At 40.4% G+C, this 26,653-nt stretch overlaps 1 protein-coding gene across 2 annotated transcripts in view; it reads left to right on the forward strand.

Moving 5' to 3' along the window:
- Positions 1-14,286, forward strand: part of LOC126708977 (glycosylinositol phosphorylceramide mannosyl transferase 1-like) — a 30,517-nt gene extending 16,231 nt beyond the window's left edge. Inside the window, exons 4-5 of one of the 2 annotated variants that reach the window (XM_050409034.1) lie at positions 13,254-13,324; positions 13,927-14,286. In XM_050409034.1, coding sequence (XP_050264991.1) covers positions 13,254-13,324; positions 13,927-14,081 — 226 coding nt within the window. In that variant the 3' untranslated portion in view covers positions 14,082-14,286. The remainder of the gene's footprint in view (positions 1-13,253; positions 13,325-13,926) is intronic. The other variant, XM_050409033.1, reaches the window with a different exon arrangement.
- Positions 14,287-26,653: the final 12,367 nt, after the last annotated feature.

The following is a 26,653-nucleotide window of genomic DNA, read 5'->3' on the forward strand; positions in this document are numbered from 1 at the left end:
AGACAGAAAGTGCTTTTTCTTCTTCTTCAGCCAATGATCAGAGATTGAAAGCTCTAGCAAGATAGGATGGGTCATGGGTGGGTGGGGCCAGATTTGGGTTTGTGTTTGGTTGCTTTGTTTGGATTTGAGTTTTCTAGGTTTGTTGAAAATGGATTGCTGGGTTTATGTTTGTATTCTTGCTAATGTTTGGGTTTATGTTTGTTGTTTTTGTGTTTAGTTGACAAGAAATGGCAAGAAAATGCTAGAAAATCTGGGCTCTGTTCACAACCACTAACAACCCACAATTAAACCGATCTCTAGCAAACCTAAAAGATCCAGAATACCCACAAGAAAAACAAACCAAAAAACTCATCAATCATTAGATCTCAAAGGTCAAAAATTCCAAAACCAAATTTGAAAATTCAACCCAGAAACAAACTGATTCTCTTAACCAGCAACAACCCAATTTGCTTACCTCCAGATCGAAACGAAAAGTTGTGTGAGTGAAGGACTTGGCGGAGAGGAAATCGAAGAGGACTCGGCGTGGTCGACGTCGTGAAGCCTCCTTGCTCCGTCGCGAAAATGCTGGCCACCACCACCACTATCTCTCTCTCTAATTTCTCAAATCAACATGAAGAACCGTGTGCGTTTGTGGGTATGGGTTGGTTTCATGTTGGGGAAGAAAATGAAGAACACATTTTCTGATCTTCGTGCTCCTCGCAAAAATAAAGAAAAAAAAATTAACTATTTTCTTTTCTTTTAATAAAAAAAGGTTTGAAGTTTTTTCATTATTTTTATTTGATGTGGTTTTTTTACAAAATTAAAAAGCTGAAGTGGCATATTTTAAATGCCAATTAAATTTTTTTAATATTTTTAAATGGCCATGTCAGTGTTTAATGTGCTAACAATGCACTCTGTTTGCTACATCAGCAATTTTTGTTAAGTGAGTGACGGTAAGGACTAAAATGGAATGCATTTTTCATTTTAGGGACAAAAAATGGTAAAATAGAAATGTAGGGACCAAAATAAAAATGATCCCAAAATGTAGGGACCAAAAGTTCATTTACGCCTAAAAATAAACTATACCAAATCAACACATAGAAGATATATTGAAAAACAAGGCTTGTCCTATGGTATGTATAGATTAGAGACACTACAATTTCAAAAAAGCATTAGCATGACGAATATAAATAGTCAAGTATTAAAAATCCTGAATTTATATGGTAGTTAACAATATCTTACGAAGAGAAATTAGGAAGAAAATTTTTTTGAATTATGTCTTAGGCCATATGTGACTCATCTCATTGGGCGTGACCATAAAGACATTTCCGCTAGGGAGTTGGATTGAGCCATAACTACTATAACTGGAGTGTCACAGACCTCACCCTAACACCCTAAGAGAGTTAGCAGTAAGGTGCAACACATGACTGCTCTCACCTCCCATCCCCAGTACCTACCAGAGTTCGAACGAGGGATCATTGATTGTGCATGCACGTGAGATCCTTACCGCAAGGCCAACCCTCCTGGGGTGAATATATTCCGTTTACTGCTTCAAATAAATGACTTGATTTAAATGAGGGTGCTAGGTGCTCCCCTATATTGGGAACATTAAAGATGTGTAAAAAATAATCCATGGGTTTTGGGCTGGATTTGGCAGGGTAATTACCATTTAGTTAGGGTATAAGGTCCGGGGTGCAACAGCCTAAACCTGCCTTGTTGCTGTCCCCCATCCCTCCCTCCCTCCCTCCCTTTAGGTCTTTAAAAAACCTGGACAAAAGTTGCTTTATCATGAGAGAGAGAGAGAAAGAGAGAGAAGCCTTAAGGCTAGGGAAAAACAAAAGAACAAAGAGCAGAGAAGGAAAAGTAATCAGAGGCAAGGATTATAAAGCTTCGAAACTGTGTTAACGAAATCAAGTATGGAACTATAATATTTAAGGAAGGAGGAGCTGGAAAAATTTTGGATGCCAGCCCTCTTACTATTCGTTTCTCAAATAGGAAAGATGACTGCAATGGGATAGGGAATAATCATGTTGCTAACAGCTGGTAGGGAGTAGGAAACCTCTCTACCTGAATCTTCTAGACTCTTCTAGAAGAGTACTACCCATACAACACGAGTACAACCCATATAATTTCATCTTTCTACTTCTTTAACACTTTCCAATCCAATTAATAAGGATAGATACACTCCTTTAATCTGCCCCCCCCCCCCCCCCAAAAAAAAAAAAAAGGGAAAACACACATATTACACGTCTTGAGAGAGAGAGAATTCACATTCTTTTTTAAGAACCTGTTTGGAGTTGTAATGTACCTTCTGAAGCACTTTGAACAACTACCATAGTGCAGATCCCAATTTAATGTAATCCAATCTAATCACTTAAAATTTTAATCCAATCCTATTGGTTTCTAGAAATTTTAATCAGAAAACAGATAATTAAAAAAAAAGTGTTTTTATGCAACAGTTTTCAGAAGTTCATTAAATTCACTGCCTCTTTCTGTGACAGTAAACCTGGGATGGAAGGACCTGCACATCACAGGTTTCTTTGAAAATGTTGATTTCAGTATCCTTATTGTGTAATAGTATCTGACAATTTTCTTGTTCCTATCTAACAGGAACATGGTGATATATATTACTGTAAGAGCCAAGTACAAGACTTCTGGACCTTAGGTCACTTGGGCTCACAATTTATTTGTAGTGGGCTTAAGTATTTCCTACAATGGGTCGTTCTCGGCAGAGAGACTCAAAGTAACACCCAGTTAGTACCCTCTCATTGACTGTTTTCTCTCAATTTTTCTGAACCCCTTTTTCTCCTAACTTTCTTCTATTTATAGCAAAGGTTAGTGGGGAGATCATGATTACAGTCACCGTTAGTGCTACTGAAGGTCCAGTATTATCTGGTTAAAGTGGTTGTTTAGGTGAAAGGGCGGTGCAGCATTTATGATCTTGGAACTTGGTTCCATTTTCACCGATTATGTTCGGCAACTCACGTTCCCGTGCATATCATGACCTTCCCGGATATGACTCATGCGCTCTACCGAGAAAGATCTACCAGTCAACTCTGGGAACTTAACACCCAAAACTTGTTTTTACTCTAAGGCAGTTTCAAGAAGGGCATAAGGTAACTGGAACTTTCTGCTGGGCCTGCGCCCAAGGCCGGCATGGGCTTGGGCCCGGGGCCTAGATGGGTCTGGGCCCAAGGCCAGTATGGGCTTTGGAAGCTCGGTGCCGTACAATAGCCCCCCCTTGATTCATACTCGGTCGCCGAGGAGAATCAAGGAGCTACCTGGGCTTTTTGACCTCGGGAATCTTCTAGCCTGGGACTTCTGGCTGTCACTTCTCATTAATATTCATCTCAAAAGACGCGCCGTTTCGCGGCGCCAGGCGCAATTTTCATTATTGCCTGACGGTTCGTGAACCGAAGCGGCGCGCAAATTGGTTACGCTTGGCATTCGTTGGGTCGCTCGTAGGCTGTGCCCATTTATTGCTTGATTAAGCGTTTCTTCTTCCCCCATCTCTTTTGGCTCTATAAATAGTCCTTCCCCAAACATCATTCCATTTTTCCTTCGCCTCTGATCTTTAGTGCCTACTCTCTGCCGATCACATTTCTGTGCGCTTGCTTGCTCAGCGTTCTTTTCCTCCTTAGAACCCAAAGTAAGTCTTTCTTCCCCTTCCTGTTCCTTCAGCTTTGTTTCTTTGAGTTCATTCTTGTAGTTTTAGGCTTTATAGATGGGTTATTCTTACCTTCTAGATACCCCGGCCGCTTTGGCCACCTTTAGGAGTAAATTTAGTATTCCCAATGACGTGGACGTGGCTTACTGCCATGAGAGTGATATGGAACTCCACCGAGGGCAGGGTACAGCCTTCTTTCCTTTGATGTCCATTTTAGAAGGTGGGGTTAGGTTCCCGGTAGATCCCCTCCTGATAAGCACACTCACCTACTATGGGCTGTGCCCCGACCAGCTTCCCCCCAATTTTTACCGGGTAGTTAGTTGTGTCAGCCAGTTGAACCATACCTTTAACTTACAATTAGACCACCATGATATTAACCAAATGTACAGCCTCTGTGGAAGCAAATCCACAAATTACTACTTAAAGACGAGGGATGCTCGGGTACGGCTGATATCGTGCCTACCCGATTCGAACAGGAACTCCGCCGGGGAGTTCGTCAGGATGCGCGGCAATTGGTTTGCCGGGGAGATCCCTTGCCCCCTCACACGGCGTGAAGTGGGTTCGTACCATCCCCTTCTTATAATTGTTTGTGTAAAAAAAAATTTTTATTGTTAAAAGCTAATGCGTCACCTGTTCTTTTGCAGACGGTAAAGTGCTTGTTCAGGACCTCAGAGCCATCCACACCAGGGACTTAAACTTCGTCCTCCGTTCCGAGATCTACGTGCATTGGGACGGGCAACTCTGGGCCTCACACCTGATCCTCGGCGTGGAACCGATTTACTCTACTTGGCAGCCTTTCAAGCAGGCGCTGATAGTTGACAGCCCCCTGCTATCGTACATAGACGTTCGGTACGTGAATTTCTTGCCGCCAAAGCTTACAACCGGGGAAGCGAGGGAATTTGGTCGGCGGTTCACTGCCGCGGACGAACTAGTCCCCCTGCGAGACGATTCCGCGGAACGGGTATCTCGGCGCCTTAGAGAGAGAGCTCACGAAGCCATACAACAAGGGGATCAAGCCCAAGAGCAGCCTCATCCCGAGGATCCACCCGCCGAGCCTCAACAGCAAGTGATAGAAGCGGCTAACTTGCTAGCTGAAGCGATCCAGCCCAGTGCAAGAATGGTGGCAAGGAGAGTAATGACCCTTGACAGGTTCGTGCCTGGTGCCCGGCCGACCAGCCAGCCCCCGCCTACTCAAGGTCGGGGTCCAGTGTCTCAGCCTCCTCTCCCTCCACAGTCCGGACGGGCCCGTAAGAAACAGAAAGTAACCGAGCAACCCTCAACGGGCCCGGGGGATGCCGTTGTCCAGACTCCTCCCCGACCAACAGGGGGAATTGTTATCCGCGAGCCGCCAACCGAAGCTGGCACGGGGGGCGCGTCCTCCTCCCAAGTGGCTCCTGCGTGGGAGCCAAAGTTCCTTCTGGACGGCAAGCCATTGCCCTCAACCGCCTCTGTTCGGATGTGGGATAAGGGCGAGGGCGGCCGTATTGCCCAAACCTTGGCCGGAGCTCTCCAACTTCCCGAGAACGTGCACGCCTTTGATGATGGGTCCGAGGAGTCCGTGGGGCGCCGGTTAGAGTGGCACGCCATTGCGGTAATTCTTTTGTCTATTTACTCTATGTAAATTTCCTTTTGTCTCTTTGCTAACCTTCGTGCTTGCTAGGCCGCTCAACTGGCTCACATTGTGGCTGCCCGGGCACGGGAGCTTGATGAGGAAAATGAGCGCGAGAAGGGGGCGCGGGAGTCAGCAGTAAAAACGACTAAGGAAAAGCTGAAGATCGCTGAGGCTGCTGAGAAGAAGGCTGCTGCCGCGGAGAAGTTCCGGGCATTAGCCGAAAAAAGGAATGCAGAGCTCCTGACCAAGCAAAATGAGATGGAGCTCAAACTAGCCGAAGCCCTCAGCCTCAACACTTCCCATGCCGAGGAGATAGCCGATCTCAGGGCAAGCTTGGCGGCCGCGGAGCAAAAGTGGTACGACGTAGGCTTTGCCGACGCCGAGAATTCCGCAGAGCCGGTAGTGGCTCGGGCTCGGCATATGGGTTTCGAGGCCGGGTGGTTTGCCGCTCTTCAGGCAATGGGAGTTCCTGAAGATTCGCCGCTGAGAGACCCCGGCCAAATCCCATTTCCGAACCCTGTACCTGCCGTCCAGAACGCCCCGGCTGCTTTTGACGAGGAGGAGACGGCCAGTATGAGGGAGTTGGTTGAGCAAATCGATTCTCATGCCAAGCCTGAGGACATGGAGGTCATGAGCATACCTACCGTGCAGGAGCTTCTTGGTGAGGGCCAGCCTTTTCCCCTGACCGTCCAGCAGGAAGTGCTACCCCCGACTCAACCTCCCAGCTGATTTTACTTTTACTTGTTAGCTTATTTTTATTTTACTTTTATTTGCCTACGTCACCGGGATGTGGTGATTGAACAATTGTTTTTACTTATTGGTTTTATTTGCCCACGTCACCGGGATGTGGTGATTGAACAATTGCTTTAACTTGTTTAATTAGTAGTCTGTTTTCTTTTTCCGTTTCAATTTGTTGAATGAAATTATCTCTGTTTGTGTTTTGCTTGAATTATACCAGTGCTATGGCCGCTTAATAGAATGGTACCCCCGAAAACCTGTTGTGCGACGCTGTGGGTAATTTGAGAGCGCTTTTAGACTTAGTTTTTGCAAAAGGGTTAGGTTTTTATCAGGTTTTGGTTTAACCGAGAATTGTGTTTTTGTCCTTATAGATTTGATTGTAAGGTTCTCACCTGCTCGGCGATATTGATCGAGCCGAGGGTCAGGTTTCCGTCCTTAAGATTTATTTGTAAGGTTTTAACCTGCTCGGCGATATTGATCGAGTCGAGAGTCAGGTTTCTGTCCTTAGGATTTATTCGTAAGGTTTTCACCTGCTCGGCGATATTGATCGAGCCGAGGGTCAGGTTTCTGTCCTTAGGATTTATTCGTAAGGTTTTCACCTGCTCGGCGATATTGATCGAGCCGAGGGTCAGGTTTCTGTCCTTAGGATTTATTCGTAAGGTTTTCACCTGCTCGGCGATATTGATCGAGCCGAGGGTCAGGTTTCTGTCCTTAGGATTTATTGGCGATTCTCTTGGTGTGGTTACAGGGTCAAAAACAGCACAGACAAAAAAGTTCATCATGCTCTTAACCTTAATAGAATATAAGTTTTGGCTTACATCGATGGTTATGCGTAGAATTTCTTCAGGTTGTTGGCGTTCCATGGTCGGGGGAGCGGCCTCTAGTCCAGGTCCTCCAAGTAGTAGGCCCCTGCACCTGCGACAGTTGTGACTCTGTATGGTCCCTCCCAACTCTGAGCAAGCTTCCCTGCAGCCATGTCCCGCATGTTTCCCACTACCCTTCTTAACACTAATTCTCCGGCACTGAATTCCCTGGTCTTTACATTTCGGTTGTACCTTTGCGCCAGCTTCTGCTGATACTCGGCAAGACGTACGGTCGCGGCCTCCCTGCATTCTTCTAGCCAATCCAAATGCTCCATCATAAGGTTGGCGTTCTGTACAGGGTCAAACCCGGCGACCCGTGCACTGCATAAGCTCACCTCGGTTGGTATCACTGCTTCTGCTCTGTATGCCAGAGAAAATGGGGTTTCCCCCGTGGATCTCCTGGGGGTCGTGCGGTAGGCCCATAAAACACTGGGTAGTTCTTCTGCCCATCTTCCTTTCGCTCCATCCAACCTTCTCTTGAGCCCGTTCAAAATAGTCTTGTTTACTGCTTCAGCTTGGCCGTTGCTCTGGGGGTATGCCGGGGTTGAATACTTGTTCTTGATGCCGAGCTCGCTGTAAAAGGTCCGAAAAGCGTTGCTGTCGAACTGTAGCCCGTTGTCTGTCACTAGTGAATTCGGTACCCCAAACCTCGTGACTATGTTTTTCCACACAAATTTTTTCACGACAGTATTCTGGATATTGGCCAAGGCTTCAGCTTCAGCCCACTTTGTGAAGTAATCCACAGCCACCAGTACAAAACGGGGTTCCCCGTTGCTCGGGGGAATGGCCCGAGGATGTCAAGCCCCCATTGTGCAAATGGCTACGGGCTGCTGACAGAATTTAGATGTCCTGCCGACTGATGGATCATTGGGGCGTGCTTTTGACATTGTTCGCAACTCCGAACGTATTCGGCAGCGTCCTTCTGCATCTGTGGCCACCAAAACCCCTGCGTCATTGCTCTGTGTGCTAAAGATCGTCCCCCAGCATGCCCGCTGCATACTCCTTCATGCAGCTCGGTTAGAAGCTCCTTGACTCTTTCAGGATGCAGGCACAAGAGGTAAGGGCCTGCGAAGGACCTTCTGTACAGCTTTCGGTCCGAAGACAACCAGTACCTGGGAGCCATTCGTCGAATCTTGTTGGCCTCGGCCTCATCCTCTTGAACTTTATCTTCGGAAAGAAAGTCTATGATCGGGTTCATCCAGCATGGTCCGGCCACCGCAACCTGCGCAACCTCTACTCCGGCCTGGTCGAGAGCAGTCTTCACACAGATGCTTGGCTCCCTTATAAGTTCAATCGTGATAAGCCTCGGGGTGTCCTCGGTAGCCGATGAGGCTAACGTGGCAAGAGAGTCAGCATGCTTGTTTTGTGACCGGGCTACCTGGGATATCTTTACCGTTCCAAACTGACCGATAATTTGCTTTGCCGTACTTAGATAAGCTTTCATTCGGGGATCCCGAGCCTCGAAGTCCCCAGTGATCTGATAAACAACCAGCCAAGAGTCCGAGTAGATTTCCACGTCCTTGGCGCCCAGATGCAATACTGCCCTCAGTCCGGCCAGCAGGGCTTCATATTCGGCTTCGTTGTTCGAGGCTTTGAACCCCAATCTGAAGGAGTGTTCCAGTCGCATACCTTCAGGGGTGACTATGACAATACCAGCCCCGGCCCCTATAGCATTTGATGCGCCGTCCACAAATAACCTCCACGGGCGAATCTCCGCACTACAGATTACCTTGCCTTCATTCTTAGGTGTAAATTCCGCGATGAAATCAGCGAGAACCTGCCCTTTCACCGAGCTTCTAGGTCGGTATCTTATGTCAAACGATCCCAACCGAGTCCCCCATTTAGCAATCCGTCCTGTGAAATTGGATCTCTTCAACAGTGATTGCAATGGATACTCGGTGAGGACGAACACTGTGTGTGCCTGGAAGTAGTGTGGTAACTTCCTCGTGGCGTGCACCAAGGCCAAAACCAACTTTTCAAGAGGCAGGTACCTCGTCTCGGCATCGACCAAGGTCTTGCTCACATAATACACCGGCATTTGCACTCCCCGGTCCCTTAGTAATACAGCACTTACGGCATGATTGGTGACTGCAAGGTACATAAACAGATCCTCCCCGGGCTCCGGGGCCGTCAACCTCGGCGCCTTTGTCAAATATTCCTTTAGTTCTCGAAAAGCTTCATTGCAGCTCTCGTCCCACTAAAACCCCTTCCACTTCTACAGAAGTTGATAGAATGGCCGGCAGCGATCGGCAAACTTGGAGATGAATCGGTTCAGGGCGGCCAACATCCCGGTGAGCACTTGCACCTCCTTAGGATTGCTCGGTGGTTTGAGGCGATTGACGGCCTCTATTTGGTCGGGGTTAGCCTCTATTCCCCGAGTGGAGATCAGATAACCCAGGAACTTGCCAGCCCCCACTCCGAAAGTGCACTTTTCGGCATTGAGGCGCAGCCTGTGTCGTCGTAGTATCTCGAATACTCCCCGAAGGTCTTCAATATGCAGCGACTCTTTTCTGCTTTTTACCACCATGTCGTCGATATAAACTTCAACCGTGCACCCAATTTTTTCCCGGAACATCCTTGTCATCATACGCTGGTAGGTGGCCCCGGCATTCTTCAATCCAAACGGCATGACCTCGTAGTGATAGTTTGCGTTCGGGGATATAAATGCTGTCTTCTCTCGGTCCTCGGGCGCCAAGGCAATCTGGTGGTAGCCTTGGAAGGCGTCCAGGAAACTCATTCTCGGGTGCCCGTACGTGGCATCCACTAGCTGATTAATCTTGGGCATCGGGAATGGATCCTTGGGACACGCTCTGTTCAAATCGGTGAAGTCCACGCAAACTCTCCATTTACCGCTCTTCTTCTTTACTACGACAGTGTTTGCTAGCCATCTCGGGAAGAATATTTCTTTTATGACCCCGGCTTCCTTCAGTTGCTGGACCTCCAGGTTTACTGCATCGACGTGTTCCTTTGATGCTCTTCTCGGCTTCTGCTTTTTCGGGGGAAATGATGGGTCCACATTGAGTTTGTGAACAATGAACTCGGGGTCTACGCCGGGCACTTCATACGGGTTCCACGCGAAGACATCTATGTTCTGCAACAGGAACAACAACATCTCTACCCTTTCCCGGTCATTCATGCTTGTTCCTATCTGGAAGTATTTGTCACTATCTGGGAGAATTCTTACCTTTAGCACCTCCTCGGCAACGTCCGCCCCATTTTCCCGGGGTATCTGTAATTGCTATGCAGTCTCTTTCTCGGCGTGCTCAGCTTGGACGAGCTGTTCCTTTTCCCACCGGACCGCGGCTACGAGGCATTGCTTCGCCACCTGTTGATTCCCCCTTACCTCTACAACTCCGTACTCAGTAGGAAATTTTACTTTTACGTGAAGGGTGGACGGAACAGCCCCCATGGCGTGAATCCACGGCCTCCCCAGGATTGCGGTGTAAGGTGCGAATGATCGGACTACTATGAACGTAACTATAACTTCCTTGCCCTCCATGTCCACTGGGAGAGAGATTTGCCCCTCGGGAATCACAATTCTCCCGTCAAACGAGACCAATGGCGTGTCATACTTTGCCAAATCCTGGGTTTTTAACCCGAGCCCTTCGAATAGGTCCGGGTACATAACGTCAGCCCCGCCACCCTGATCAATCATCACCCTCTTCACCAAGAATCCGCCTATCCGGGCTGTCACCACCAAAGCATCGTCGTGCGGTTGGATGGTTCCTTCGAAATCATCTTCTTCGAACGAGATGTCTAGCCGTCCAACTTTCTTTTGCTTCTTGGATGACTCTCCCTCCGCGCAAGCCACTGTCATTACCCTCCTTGCCGCTGCTGTTCTTCTCGGTGCGGCATGAATGACGTTGATTACCCCCAGGGGTGGTGGAAGGGGATTCCTTTTCTGTTGGGCTCCCTGCCCGGTCTCCCGGTCAGTGGAATCTGCTACAAACTCTTTCAGGTGCCCTGCCTTCACTAGCTGCCCGAGATGATCTTTCAATACCCTACACTGCTCGGTGGTGTGCCCCTTGTCTCTGTGATAGGTGCAGTATAGGCTTTGGTTCCTCCGAGATGGGTCGCCCCCCATTTTGTTCGGCCATCTGAAGAATGGCTCGTTCCTTATCCGTTCCAGTATCTTGTGCACGGGCTCTTTAAACAACACATTAACCCCTTCGATCTGCACCTCTGGTTCCTGCATTCTGAAGTCCCTTTTTGGCTTTGGCGGCAAGATGCTTTGCCGAGATCTCCCCGTAAAAGGAGCTTTCCCCCTGCTTTGCAACCGGTCATCCTCCAGGCGTTTGTACTCCTCTATGCGCCTCATCAGTTGCCTCATATCCTCCGGGGGTCTTCTTGTAAGCGACTCCCGCAGTTCAGAATCCTCGGGGAGCCCCATCTTGAAGGTGCTAGCCGCAATTTTCTCGTTTCCCCCACCAATCTCATTGTAGAGTTCCCAGTATCGGCTGGCATAACTCCAAAGGGTTTCCCCGACCCTCATTTTCATGGAAAGCAACGCGTCGACCGGTTGTTGCACTCGGCTGCATGTTACGAACCTGCTGCCGAACTCCTGAATCAGCTCGGCGAAGCTGTGTATAGAACCTTTCCGCAACCCATTGAACCATCTCAGTGCGGTAGAGCCGAGACTAGAGGGGAATACTTTACACATCAATGCATCGTTGTGCGCATGCAAAGACATCATGTGGATGTAATGACTGATATGCTCCACGGGGTCTGTCCTCCCCTCATAGGAATTGAATGGTGGACGCGTGAATCTGCTCGGCATGGGTGCCCGTTCAATCTCATCAGAGAATGGAGACCGGGCTGCCATCCGCAAGGCCCTGCTCATGGCGTCCATCGCGGCGTTGTGGTGCCGCCGCTCCTCTGGGGACTCTGACCCTTGGTTATCATACCCATGCGACCGGGAACGGTCCCGTCTACGACGCGTCTCCCGAGAGTGTCGACGTGACTCTTGAGAACGTGATCGGTCTCGGTGTTGTTGTGTAACAAATCGGCTGGAACCTTCCTCGCCACGGTTTCTCCTGGGTTGGGGGTTGTGGTTCCTTTCGTGGTGCCGACCCCTTGCTTCCAGCTCCAAGTCCATTACCAATCTGCGTAACCGCTCCAGCTCCCGGTCTCTATCATCATGGTGCCGATGTGCTGAGACGTTTGAAATCGTCTGATGTGTCTGGGCCGATCCTTCTCCCAATCCGGACCTTTCCTCTCCTCTTGGATGCTCCCTATCCTCCAGCCGTTTCTGCCTTCTTTCCCTCCACGTCGATCCCCGAGAAGATCCTGCGAAATTGCTCGGAACGTGCCCTCCTGAACGCTCCTCAGACATCTCCCTTGCTTGAGTCTCACTCAAACCACAGCTTCGTAGGAGAGCCCCACGGTGGGCGCCAATTGTAAGAACCAAGTGCAAGACTTCTGGACCTTAGGTCACTTGGGCTCACAATTTATTTGTAGTGGGCTTAAGTATTTCCTACAATGGGTCGTTCTCGGCAGAGAGACTCAAAGTAACACCCAGTTAGTACCCTCTCCTTGACTGTTTTCTCTCAATTTTTCTGAACCCCTTCTTCTCCCAACTTTCTTCTATTTATAGTAAAGGTTAGTGGGGAGATTATGATTACAGTCACCGTTAGTGCTACTGAAGGTCCAGTATTATCTGGTTAAAGTGGTTGTTTAGGTGAAAGGGCGGTGCAGCATTTATGATCTTGGAACTTGGTTCCATTTTCACCGATTATGTTCGGCAACTCACGTTCCCGTGCATATCATGACCTTCCCGGATATGACTCATGCGCTCTACCGAGAAAGATTTATCGGTCAACTCTGGGAACTTAACACCCAAAACTTGTTTTTACTCTAAGGCAGTTTCAAGAAGGGCATAAGGTAACTGGAACTTTCTGCTGGGCCTGCGCCCAAGGCCGGCATGGGCTTGGGCTTGGGGCCTAGATGGGTCTGGGCCCAAGGCCAGTATGGGCTTTGGAAGCTCGGTGCCGTACAATTACAAATATGGAGGATGGTGGTCAGTTTGGTTGATGGGCACTTATAGTATGGTTCTCTCAAAAGCTGCATTTTTTTACAAGAAATGTTTGTTTAGATACCACTTATTACTAAAACTGAAAACACTGTAGTAAAATAATTTTTAAATTATGAATAGTATCTGTGAAACCCAGTTTTAAAGTTATTACTGCGTTTTTCCGTACTTGTTGGTCCGTGAACAGTGCACGAGCACACAAAATACCCACGAGATGCCCTCACCCATTCACGATTATGTATCCAAGGAGAGGTTAGCAGTTATTATTTTACTATCTTTTAGAGATTTTTATTACTGTGACAAAATAAACGCACTTTTATTTAATTATTTTTTTAATGTCCCTAATTGAATCTCAATCTCATACAGAAATTGTGAGGATATTGCAATGTCACTGGTTGTTGCCAATGCCACTGGTGCTCCTCCAATATGGGTGAAAGGTAGTTGTCTATACCTTTCTTGATGTAAGTTTGTCACTTTGTCTGGAAAGTGCACGGGATGAGCCTTGAAGTGCTTTTAATGTCCAAAGGACTGTAAATACATTACCTTTCTGTTTTTGAAATAGACAAGGACCCCTCTTATGGTTGGCTACTTGGCTTTATGTATTCTTCAATCACCTTTTCCATTAAAGGGTCATATTATGTTTGATACAAGTCTTTTATGGTAGCTTTGTTTCACATGAATATTAGATGGTTGTTTGTATTAGAAACCAAGCCAACTTCATTCAAAGGAACATAACCATATAAGAATTCTTTTAACCAAAATGTCAGAGAAACTAAAATCTCAAACCTATCACCCACCAAGGACTATCCAAACTCATAAAATCATGAAATTTTGTTTGTGTCTTCATTATTAGACGGGCTCTAAAGATTGGCTCCTCTTTAAGATTTTGCAAACTGAGTTTGTTAATTTATTACATTCTAATTTCCCAATACCCACCCAAGGAAAATCTCAAATTGGATCGCAAAATCTCATGATGATTCTTTCAGTTACATAAAGATCTTTACCTCTGACAAGAAAATGCAATCTTTGAATTTTGCAGGGAAGATCTATGAGATTGGATCATCAGGCATAAGCAGTTTAAAAGAGCACAGTGAAAAGAGAAACAAATGCCTCAGTGATTTCGCTACACTCTATCTTGTATCAACCAATTTAAGCTGTGGATGCGAGGCAAGAATGGTTCTGGTAATTTTTTAGCTGTAAAAATCATTCCCTGCCTGCTGAGTGCTGATAACAATTTCAGTAATATATATTCTGTATATTTTTTTTGGAACACAGTGACCATACTTATAAGCTATATCACGAACATGCTTGTGTTTTCAGTCTGCTTGTTTTGTAAATAAGCTGTGTGGCTGTATTCATTATTTTTTACTATATAAAAAGAATTCATTAATCTTCCTCATTCTGAATTGTATATTTCGGATATGGCATTTCAATTGGGATTGCTTTGCTGAAGCAATACTTCCTGATATTATTAATTCCTTTTGGATATCTGCACAACCACCGCCCATTTTGTGTCACCCATCGCTTCTGGATATCTACACAAAGCGCTGACCAAAAAAATCTACATAACAATTGCCTCTTTTTTGTCAACTACCTGTTTAATATATATTTTTTTCCTTTTAATTTTTTATGGTTTATTTGTTTAGGAACCGCTTTTTCAAGCTTTCTATTTTTAGGTACAAATATACTTTGATACTTTTTAGCAATTAAACAAAAAAGTTTTCAATAAAAGAAACTACTTTGTGGAACAAGAGGTTGTATGTGTCTTACTTAAAAAGAAATATTTTCAATAGCTTTGTTGTGTAGGGTGGATTTGTTTACGAACAAGGAAGCTATAACATATTCATACCTAACGACTTTTCACAAAGTGGGGGAGGGGGAAGATGTTACCATGTGGTATTCTTAGTCCAACTTCATTACTCCTTGAGACTATTAACTGCTTGTACTTGGTTTAGGATATCCTCCTTTCTAAAAAGCGTTCTAATCAAGTGAGGAAAGTCAGATTTAGAATCCTTTTTCACAGCCTTTTTGCCCAAATGAGATATCATTCTTAGGGGAATTGGAGGCTTTAAAAAGGAGTATTTTCATCAGCTGCGTTCAGTAGGGTGGAGCAAAAGTGAGGAAATTTTTTACAGGAATAGGGGTGTTGGGAGATTCTCAAATCACTTGCTTAAGATATTTCATGTTTTATTTTTATCCTATTGAAAGTGATGACTATTTGATGGAGGTTTCTGAACTGTGGTTATCACCTTATTAACTAAGGGAGAATGACGAGGAGTAAGTTTGGATGCAGCCTTTTTCTTCTAGTTTTTTTAGCTTACATACTTTTGAGCCTCATTTTTTAGGTACATCTGCATACTTTTTACCAACTTTCGACAAATAAATTTTTAGCCAAAAGCTGCATCCAAATGAACACAAGGTGTTGAGGCTCATGGGCCATCATAAGATGACATATCCTAATCCCTTATCCGCCTACCTTGTCTTTGCCACCTTGGTTTACTTTGCGCCATAGGTGGTTTGGCACTTACCATTTAGACTCATCTTTTAATAGTTGGCTCAAATGGAAAATAATCATCTATTCAATTTTATTTCCTTCCTGTTTCCACTTTTTTAGTCTAAAAATTAATTAATTCATAATCTATTCTCTCTATCATTTTTCTGTCCCTATACTTTTTCTACTTAATCAACCACACTTTTATGAGAATAAAATTTATAATAAGCTCGCGATTTAGATGCTTTTACACTCATTTGCAAAGTTAAAAACAACAGCTATCACATCTTGGGAATTTTGATTGAGGTAAGCGCACGTGGTGGGTATAAAGGTCGGTCCAATTAATTAGGCCAGCATTTTGAAATTTAAGCACAAATAAGTTCGGATTTTTGTAATCGCAGATCAATTATATTATATATATATATATATATATATATATATAATTATGCTGAAAGCTACAAATATGTATGGACAACAGTTGTTGGAAAAAAAAAAGTCAAAAAGAAGGGAAACCCCTAGCAGACACTACGTACGTGGCTTTTGAGATTTTTGTTTTTTTTGTTTTTTTGTTTTTTTTTGTTTATGTTTTGGGAAGTAATTATTTGCAAGCTTAAGAAGACTTGTCAAAGCAAAAATGTAAACCCAAACTACTGCATGAAAGCATTCACACGTGGCATTTGAACTCTAATAAGAGCATCCACAATAGATGTGCTAAATGTGTCAAATACCAAATATTTAGTACATTTGACATACCAAACACAAAAATCCCTTTTATAAAATGTTCCAAATCTCATAATTTTTGCCACATGTGAATAGTACCGTTCCATTTTGAAACAATACGAATAAAAATGCTAAAAAAAAAAAAATTTATTCATTTCTCTCTCATTCTTTTTTACTTTCTCTCTTCTCTCTCTTTCTTTTTCTTTTTTCTTTCTCCGCCACTCCATCTTTGTCACTCTCTTTTCTTCTTCTTTCTCCAGAAGCTTCCCTTCTATTTTTTTTCTTTTTCCTTTTTTCTCTATTTTCTTTTTCCTTTTTTCTTTTTTCTATCACTTTCTCCACGCCTCTTTTCTTTTTTGGTCATTCTTTCTCTCTTTCTTCTTTTTTCTCCGCCTAAACCATTACCATTGCCATTGAGATCGACCATTGCTATGGAGTTTGGCCTCACCGATGAGGTCAACTAGTGGAGATCGAATGTAAGTTTGGGCTTTATATATATATATATATATATATATATATATATATTTTAAGGTGGTGTTGGTGGATGTGGGTTTGTGCCGGTGGTGGCTGTCGGTGTTGTTGTGGCAGTGGTGGTTGTGGGTTTGTTTGATTTGGGATGGGTTTTGAGGTTTGTGAATGTGGCGGGTTGTGGTGGATTTTTTTTAGTTGGTGTTGGTGGATGTGGGTTTGTGTCGGTGGTGGTTGTCGGTATTATTGCGACAGTGATTGTTGGTGGTCGTTGTTGTGGTAGTGGTGGTTGTGCGTTGTTGTCACTGTTGTTGTTGTGTTTGATGATGATGATGGTGGGAGGAGTTAATATATTATTTTAATGTATAGAATTGAATGATAAAACATCTAATAAATGGAATGTTGTAAAATGATGTAATAAAATAATAAAGTAAGTTTTTGGTGTGTCAAAATGACATTTTTGATAGAACATTTGCTGTGGATGCTCTTACTAAATTCAAAGATTAATCTTTGACTTTGATCTTATGCGCTGGGAAAATGGAACTAGAAAAGGGTTAACGAAAATGATTAAATTTCTTTGTTGGTTTTAATGGTGCAACAACTTGGAAGTGACAAATAAATTTTCGTCACCTTATTTTGGTACTTTTGTTTTCAATTTCAACTTTTCTTTTTTGATAAGGGAGATATCCCATTATTTTGGTTATTATGGGCGGGTAATAAATAAGGCAAGGGCATTATGGTAATTTCATATGAGAAGATTGATACTTGAAGTCATAGGAGTAGTGTACCTAATTTGCTGTGGCCGGACTCCATTGCCCCCAAAAGCTGCATATTGAAGACCACATCAATTAGTTAAGATTGTATTAATTACATCACTAATCTTCACTCAAACCTACCACTTAGCATTTAATGTGATATTGCCTATCCCTTGATGGAATTCCCAACTAATTAAGAAGAGCGCCTAGATTAACAAAATGGGCATGAGCTTGAAGCATCTAGCCAAAAGTAACAGAAGGCGATTCAGCACGTGTAATTAGGGATATTTTGGAGTGCAAAAACACAAAATTTGATTTTCATAAATTCTCTCTATTTCCTCACTAATTTAAGCTTATGGAGTGCTTACTACCCGGCTATCATGATACCGCTTAATATTGCTTGTCATGATACCGTGCTCTGTTTATGGATGAACGAGTGATACTATTTATGCATTTGGATTGGTGTCCATGGTGCTGTGTTTGCGTTTTCCTTTTCTTTTTCTTTTTTTTTTAATTGACATGTGCATTTCACGTGGGAGTGTCTGTCAGTGGGTCTTGTGCACTAGCATGGGATCTACCACCTCTTTAACAATCCAAATTTTCATTGGAATGGCACTGTTCAGTGGGTTCGTGTATTGTTCATGGGACCCACAAACCTCTTCATTCAGCAACTTTTTCATTAAAATGGGTCACACGACATTATTTACACATTTAAAAATTATTTTGTTACAGTATTTTTAATTTTTAGCAAAATAAACAATATCCGAACGGACCCATAATACTTCATCTAGAGCTTCTAATTTCCTATCCCCACACTTACTAAATTAACCAAAGTTCATATTTACCGCTTAACCGTTATTATGAATTTCCTAGTGCTACCTCATGAAGATCAGATTTGCCTCTTCGTGAGAATAAAAAAGGGATAAGTTAATGCCGTTGGCCCATTACCTTTTAAAAAAAGGACAAGTTTTTTTCAAACCAAAAAAAAAAGATAAGTTTGATCCCTAAACTTATTTTTTTGCCTATAATTTTAAACTACAAAAACTCAAAAATTAAACATTTGATCGATGATATAAGCTATTAATTTTTAATCTTCTTGAAGTCTTGCAAGTATAGAAGATATAAGAAAAAAAAATATAATCTAATTGTGGAATTGTCAAAATTGATATCTAATAAAAAAAATATTGAGTGGAGTTATAGCCTTAGTTTACAATCAAGTTTATTACTAAATTTCGTCCAAAGTTTAATTATCTTGGGCCTAAAAAAATTTGGGGTGGTTACACATTTTTTTTAAGGTAAAAAAATTCATAAAATTTTTAAATTTTATATATAATAATAATTTTTTTTTCAAGCTAGGGTGATCCTGACCTTATGACCACCATGACTCTAACGTGGAGCCACCAATACTGTTAATCACATGGCATGAAGTCTACAAGTTCATATTAGAGAATTTTACTTGGGAAAAAAAAATCAGCCTCTAATAAACCCCACAATCGAGAGGGTGGTTACCATACATAATGGCTTTTCTTCCCCCATCATAACCTATTTTTTCTCCCTAAACTACCTTATTAATTCACAAGGGTCATGCTGTATGCACTCCGCAACAAGAACAGTCGCCTGTCATTATTAACACTGAGACATCTTGCGTGATCCAATAGCTAAGCTAGTTGACAAATATTTTAATTTTCCATTCGTGCAATCTACGGACTCTTTTTCACTTTTTTCCACGAGAAGAAAATAAAAGAAAACGCGCCATGATCACTTAGAATTATCTTAATTTATTTATTTTCCCGTTAAAAAAAAAAACCAATATATATACTACTTCTTTATTTTCTTGTTTTATTATTATTATTTTTGGAGTTATTCTCTTGTGTTATTTATTATTATACCACTGTGTATTTTTGGTATGATAGTCACTTTATAAGTATAAATGTTTGTAGGGTGTAGGAGTAATAGTCGAGATTCAAGTATTCAGGAATGAATTGTATGATAGTCACTTTATAAGTATAAATGTTTGTGGGGGTATAGTAGCAATAGCTGAGATTCAAGTCTTCAGGAATGAACTTTATATACATATATACCTACTTAGATTAGATTAGAATAGAATTTCAATCTTGTATAAAATAATAAAAAAATTATCATAACCCTGTTTTGCATTAATTATAGTTATGCTAAAAAGAGTATTTACTTTTCTTTCTTCATTATTAAAATCTTTTTTTTTTTTTTGGAACCATTATTAAACTCAAATTAAATATACTTCATTATATTCATAAATACCAACATATTTCTTTAATAAAGGAAATCCCAAAACCAAAACAAGTCTTGAATTTCACGATGATAAAGAGAATCTGGTTCTTCACAATGTCATGAAATTTAGAGATATGAGAAAGACATGTCTGATTATATAAGAATAGGCTATCAAAAAAAAAAAAAATTATATAAAAATAGGAATATTGTGTATTTTTTCTTTTAGTAAAAAAAAAAGGTATAGGCCCAAACACTAAATTTTTGATCTGAAAAGTTTATGACTATAAAATAATTTTTGACAACATTGGACCGTTGCACATTGTGCAATTATTAACTAAATTCATCCATAAGGTGAAAAAGAAATGTCTGTCATAAAGGAAAACCATTAACAAGTCTTGCATTTCACAATGATAACCCAATATGTCCCTTCACAACAATGAGATTTAGAGTTCAGAAAGAGATATCTCACTGTATAATCAGGAATAGTTTGTCTATATACTATATACAAACAAATTGACAAGAAAATGACTTCAATCTTTGCATTTGAAAAACAACAAAATTTTTGAATTGAAAATTTCATGATTGTAGTGTAATTATTTGACAGCATTGGACCGTTTCATGTTTTCTATTTCTTTAAAATAAAATGAATCAAATCATACTAGGTTTTTTTGATAAAGATGCTAAGCATTCAACCAGGAGATCTAATCATTTATAAATAAAAAGGATAATAAGTCAAACCAAACAAAATAAAACAAAGAGTTTATGTTCTTGTCATCTATTATATGGAGTGCGTCACAGAAGGAAGGAAGAACAAGGTGTTGAACATGGAAGAAAAAAACAAATGAAATATGGCCTACTCCGCTTTCTTTCCACTTTTATCAATAGAGAATATGCACATAATTTCCATTTAATTGGCTGGATTTCAGTTTCCCTTCTTATATTTTGATGCTTTAGAGATTTTCAACCTATGATGTCTGTAGGGGGCGGTTTTGGGGCTCAGGCCCAACAGGCGGGTGGTTCTGGCCTAAAAGTCCCTCAACAATGAATTTGTAGAGAGTAGGTTAAAGAACTAGGTCTTTGACAGAGGAAACGTAGTTATGAACAAGCCATGCAACCAGTTGGACGTAAGGATATTCCTCCAAGCTTTTGGAATAATAGTCCCTGGGGCTGTATTTTCTGCTTCTTGTCTCTAACTCCTTTATCTTTTTCTCTCTTTTTCTTCTTCCAGCTTGCGATCCCCTGGCCATGGGGATTTCCTTCTCTTATATAGCATCCTTCCTAAGATCATGACCCTACACTTGTCAGCCATATGGCCCTCTACTTGAGTGCCTGTCCCATAGGTCATCCTCCATCTTTTCTGTGAGTTGCACTGGCCAAGATAATTCTGCGTTCCTGTCCTTTCCACATTAATGCGGCTGGAAAAGTAGTTCCTTGGCATTTAATGCGGCAGTTGTGGTTGCCCCCCTTCCTGAACGTCATGCACTATTCCTTTGTATTGGGTGACTTTTCGCCATGTATGGAGTGTGAATCGGACACCCACTTGGCGAGTCCGAGGAGGTACTCCTCCTCGGACGCCCCTAAGCAGGCCCGGCCCAACATGGTTGGGATGGGATATCCTATGCCCATGCCTTTTCTTCTTGTCGTGGTTGGGCTTGATACATGTACTATGGCCCAACATCGGCTGACGGATTTTACCTCCACACCAAATAACTTAGAAAGCTAATAATCATATCAGGATGTTTAGCAAACAAAATATGGGAAAAATCTTAATAAAATTTTGGATAGCCAATTATTTATTTTCTTTTATTTTTTTGGCCAAAATAATCCTTTTTTATTTCCTATATTTTCAAAGAAATTGATTTTTTTTTTAATAAGAAGTAGTAATGGAATCATCTAGTAGCTTAATTCGCTAGTCTTTCTAATTTTTATTATCTTTTTTTTTTTTTTTTGAGAGCCTATGACATGAATTAAGGGATTTCAACTATTTAAAAATATATAGAATTGATAAAAGTACAGCTTTTTACTGATTTAACAGAAGGGCACAGAAGGTAGTGGTTCGCCTCTAGGTGATTTTGTTTTAAACTTTTGTAACTTATGGACTGAGGTTAATCTCTCAGATAATGCAAAATCTTAGGTCACTATTAAAATTTTGAATATCTAGGCTTCAGATTATGTCTGTCGAGTTTCTCTTTTACTAATTTTTCATGGCTTAATTAGCTTTCTACAGGGTGGGGATTAGAAATATTGTAAGACATGGGCATAGATTTGTGAAATCAGTCGAAATGAGTCTAACAGGGTTTATCAATGCCTTGGAGTTTAGTTAGAGGGAAAAACTAAGAAAGTCAAAACGTAGGAGAAATTGCAAAGAAAATGGAATTAAAGACTTAATAAGGAGAGAGAAAAAGAGACATAAGAAATATTTAATGAGGAGAGAGATAATGAGGAGACTATTAATTAGGTAACTATTTAATGTTGTAATGGATAATAGTGTTTTGTTTTTATCCGTTGGATCTCTCACAAATCTACGGTTTAAAAAATGTGTAACTCTTGTGGAGTTACACCAGGTGTAACTTGAACCTATCTCAAAATCAAAATTACTTTTATTTTAGAGGGTGTAATTTATATTGTAGTCAATAATTTAATACTCAAAATTCTCTCTCCGTCTCTACATCTCTCTCTCTCACCCCCAATTTAGTTCTTAAATCTTATCTCAAAAAAAAAAAAAAAAATTCTTAAATCTTTCTCACAAATTCACATGAGTTCCCATATTCTTTTCCTTTCTTACAAATTCATCTCATTTTGTTTGTCCATCTTAAAACTCCAACCTTTTAATAAGACATTATTCAGTGCAATGCCTCTGAAACTGAAATAAAAGGTAAATAATTTCTAAAATCAATTTTTTTTTTAATTTAAAGTCAAATAAAACAAATAAAAAAGAAATATGAAAAATTCCTTTAAGAGAAAGATATATTAGGAAACTAATGAAAATGATATATATTAGATTTTTTTAAAATGGATAATATTTTAAGACTTACAAGTTACAATAAATAAACAAAAAGGAATAAAAACATGGAGAATCTTTTTTTACCTTTACCAAGAGCCTTGTAGCTAACTCACCTCCAAGGAGATTCCTTCCTGCAAAAATCTAATATGTGTGAGATGGAAGAATTGCACACACCCAAGGTTGAGTGCATGGCTAAGTACTTGAAGAGACCATGATACCCTTGTTTCAAATTATTTTTTTAAAACCCTTATAAAGTTATAATCCAACTGACAGCTCTTAGTATTTCCAACAAATATATCCAAAGTTCAAATTCCTCCCTCCCTCCCTAAACTATAAAAAATTATTAAAAAAATAAAATGTTTGGTCTCTCAACTCTCCATCTTTAGTATCATTGACTCCCATTTAAAACAATTAATTTCTACAAAATAAAAAATACATTCAAAAAAAAAAAAAGGAGAGAGAGAGAGAGGATGTCCTCACAATAAAAAAAAAATAATAGATTTGGAAATTCTATTATGATTGAATTAACAATTGAATTGTGTTTCTTTTTCTTTTCATTTGTTTTCATCTAATGATTTTATTATTATTATTATTATAATAATAGACCATCTGATGATTTGTAAATCACTTAATATTAAATCATCTTGAAATTTTGCAAGCATGGAGAATGAAAGATGATAATATAATCTAAAGGTTGACTTGTTAAAATTTGTATTCAATTAAAAAATTTTGAGTCATATTTTGCATCATATTTGTTACACCACCCAAAAATTTGTTATTGAATCATATTTTGAAAATCTAACAGTTGAATTACATGTTCTTATTACCATTTGATCCATAAAATCATCTTTTATGCATTATTTTAAATTATAAAAACTTGAATTTAAATAATTGATTGATAACATGGCTACTGATCTTTGACCATCTTTAAATTTTGTAAGTATGAAAAATATACAAATATTATATAATCCAATGGTGGATTTATCAAAATTCACATCTAATAAAAAAATATTGGGTGGTGATCGTTGTGTAACTTTACTTAAAGTTACACTAGGTGTAATTTGAATCCAACCCTATATAAAAAATAGATTTTTATTTTTATTTTTTATTTAGAATAAACAAGGCCTTGGTCCTTGGACATATAGAAGTAGATCGAGCCAGATGTTTTTAGTTTTTTTAATGGAATTCAAACGCTTTTAGGTTATAATATAATAGTTTTGCATGTGCTTTAATTGTAGAAGGGCCTTTTTTAATAATAAACAATGATTTATAATTTATCTAATACTTTATAGAGAATGCAGTAATCAAATAACAATTGGGTGGGCATAGATTGGTGCCAAAAACAAAAAAAAAAAAAAAAAAAAAAAAAAAAAAAAAAAAAAAAAAAACAAAACAAAAAAAAAAGAAGAGGAATCAGGATTCAAATCATTGTTTTCTTACTTATCAACTGAATTTAAAAAATAAAAATAAGCAATGAAGTTCATTTACAAGTGACTCATGAGGAAGAAAGGGGGGAATAAATGTTTTATTTTTATGCCAAAAAAAAAAAGTAGGAATATATTGCTGTTGTTTGTGTGGCTGAAAAATGAAAAAGATGATAAAGTCTCTGATGAATATTGAATAAGAGATCTAGAGTTTAATCCCTGTCTACACCAAAAATCGATAAGTGTCTTGGTTTGATGATAAAGAATTATAATCAGGAATGGACATTGTGGGGGTAAAATCCGTCAGCCGATGTTGGGCCATAGTACATGTATCAAGCCCAACCACGACAAGAAGAAAAGGCATGGGCATAGGATATCCCATCCCAACCATGTTGAGCCGGGCCTGCTTAGGGGCGTCCGAGGAGGAGTACCTCCTCGGACTCGCCAAGTGGGTGTCCGATTCACACTCCATACATGGCGAAAAGTCACCCAATACGAAGGAATAGTGCATGACGTTCAGGAAGGGGGGCAACCACAACTGCCGCATTAAATGCCAAGGAACTACTTTTCCAGCCGCATTAATGTGGAAAGGACAGGAACGCAGAATTATCTTGGCCAGTGCAACTCACAGAAAAGATGGAGGATGACCTATGGGACAGGCACTCAAGTAGAGGGCCAGATGTCTCACAAGTGTAGGGTCGTGATCTTAGGAAGGATGCTATATAAGAGAAGGAAATCCCCATGGCCAGGGGATCGCAAGCTGGAAGAAGAAAAAGAGAGAAAAAGAGAAAGGAGTTAGAGACAAGAAGCAGAAGATACAACCCCAGGGACTATTATTCCAAAAGCTTGGAGGAATATCCTTACGTCCAACTGGTTGCATGGCTTGTTCATAACTACGTTTCCTCTGTCAAAGACCTAGTTCTTTAACCTACTCTCTACAAATTCATTGTTGAGGGACTTTTGGGCCAGAACCACCCGCCTGTTGGGCCTGAGCCACAAAACCGCCCCCTACATTTGGCTATACAAAAGTTTTCAAAACCTCACTTCTTCTAAATTGAACTATTAATAATTCTATTAATTTTCAACAATTAATCAAATAATTTTTTAACAAAAAGATAAATCAATCGCACAATATATAAATAAATAACCTAAACTAAAAAAACAAAAGAAAAAGAGTTATTCAAAATTCATCTTAATTTCTATACGTAGTAATTGTCGGCAAGGAAAACATAGTCATCTCTTTCAATGACACTGGTGCTATGAAAATTACATATAGCTGCAATTAACTGCATTAGAGCATTTAAGCCTAAAGACATTGAAAGGATGCGACTTTTATAAGACATTGAAAAATATACGTTAGGGCATAGAAGGCAGTGGTTCGCCTCCAGGTGATTTTTTTTTTTTTTTTGAGCCTATGACATGAATTAAGGGATTTCAACTATTTAAAAATATAGAATTGGTAAATGTACAGCTTTTTACTGATTTAACAAAAAGGGACAGAAGGCAGTGGTTTGCCTCCAGGTGATTTTTAAATTTTTATTTTTATTTTTTCAGCTTATGGACTGAGGTTAATCTCTCAGATAATGCAAAATCTTAGTTCACTATTAAAATTTTGAATATCTAGGCTTCACATTATGTCTGTTAAGTTGCTCTTTTACTAATTTTTCGTGGCTTAATTAACTTTCTACAGGGTGGGGATCATAAATATTGTAAAGCATGGACACAGATTTGTGAAATTAGTCGAAATGAGTTTAATAGGGTTTATCAGTGCCTTGGAGTTCCGTTAGAGGAAAAAACTAAGAAAGTAGAAACTTAGGAGAAATTGCAAAGAAAATGGAAAGAAAGACTTAATAAGGAGAGAGAAAAAGAGACATAAGAAATATTTAATAAGGAGAGAGATAATGGAGAGACTATTAATTAGGTAAGTATTTGATGTTGTAATGGATAATTGTGTTTTGTTTTTATCCATTGAATCTCTCATAAATCTACGGCTTAAAAAGGGTGTAACTCTTATGGAGTTACACCAGGTGTAACTTGAACCCATCTCTTTGATTTTAGTTCATAAAATTTAAAAATTTTGACTTTTGTCTCTTTTAGACCATTGTAGTGTTGTCCTTCCTCTCATTCGCATTAATGATTGGAGGGCTTTTTTTTTTTTTTTTTTTTGGTTGTTGTTGTTGTTGTTGAGAATACTAGGTATTTTAACACACATGGAGATATGATAGAAAATCTTAAAAAACTGATAGTGATTTATATCTAAAAAGGCTTAACTCTTAAATATTTTATCTCAAAATAATATGTGTAGGGATAATAGGCCCAGTAGAACATATCTATATACATATTGGGCCAGTGACCCAATCCGAAGACATTAAGTAATTCGAGGACGAGTAAACATTTTCATGAAAATCCGTGTTAGTAAGTGAAGAGATGAAGTGTGATCATGATCATTCAAAAAAGTGGTTCAAGGAGGAATGCCTCCTCGGCTAAGCAAAGCCAAGGTCAGAAGGTATCTGACATCAAAAGCAACGTTCCGGACAATTTCACTGATGAGGATAAGTATCAAAAAGGAACAGGATATAGGGAGGCTAAGAAATATCTAAAGGGAAAGTTGCTACCACCGTATTAAATGCTCTGCAGCTAACTCTCTTGCCGCATTA

The sequence above is a fragment of the Quercus robur genome, chromosome 12, assembly GCF_932294415.1.
Source record: "Quercus robur chromosome 12, dhQueRobu3.1, whole genome shotgun sequence".
Taxonomy (NCBI): domain Eukaryota; kingdom Viridiplantae; phylum Streptophyta; class Magnoliopsida; order Fagales; family Fagaceae; genus Quercus; species Quercus robur.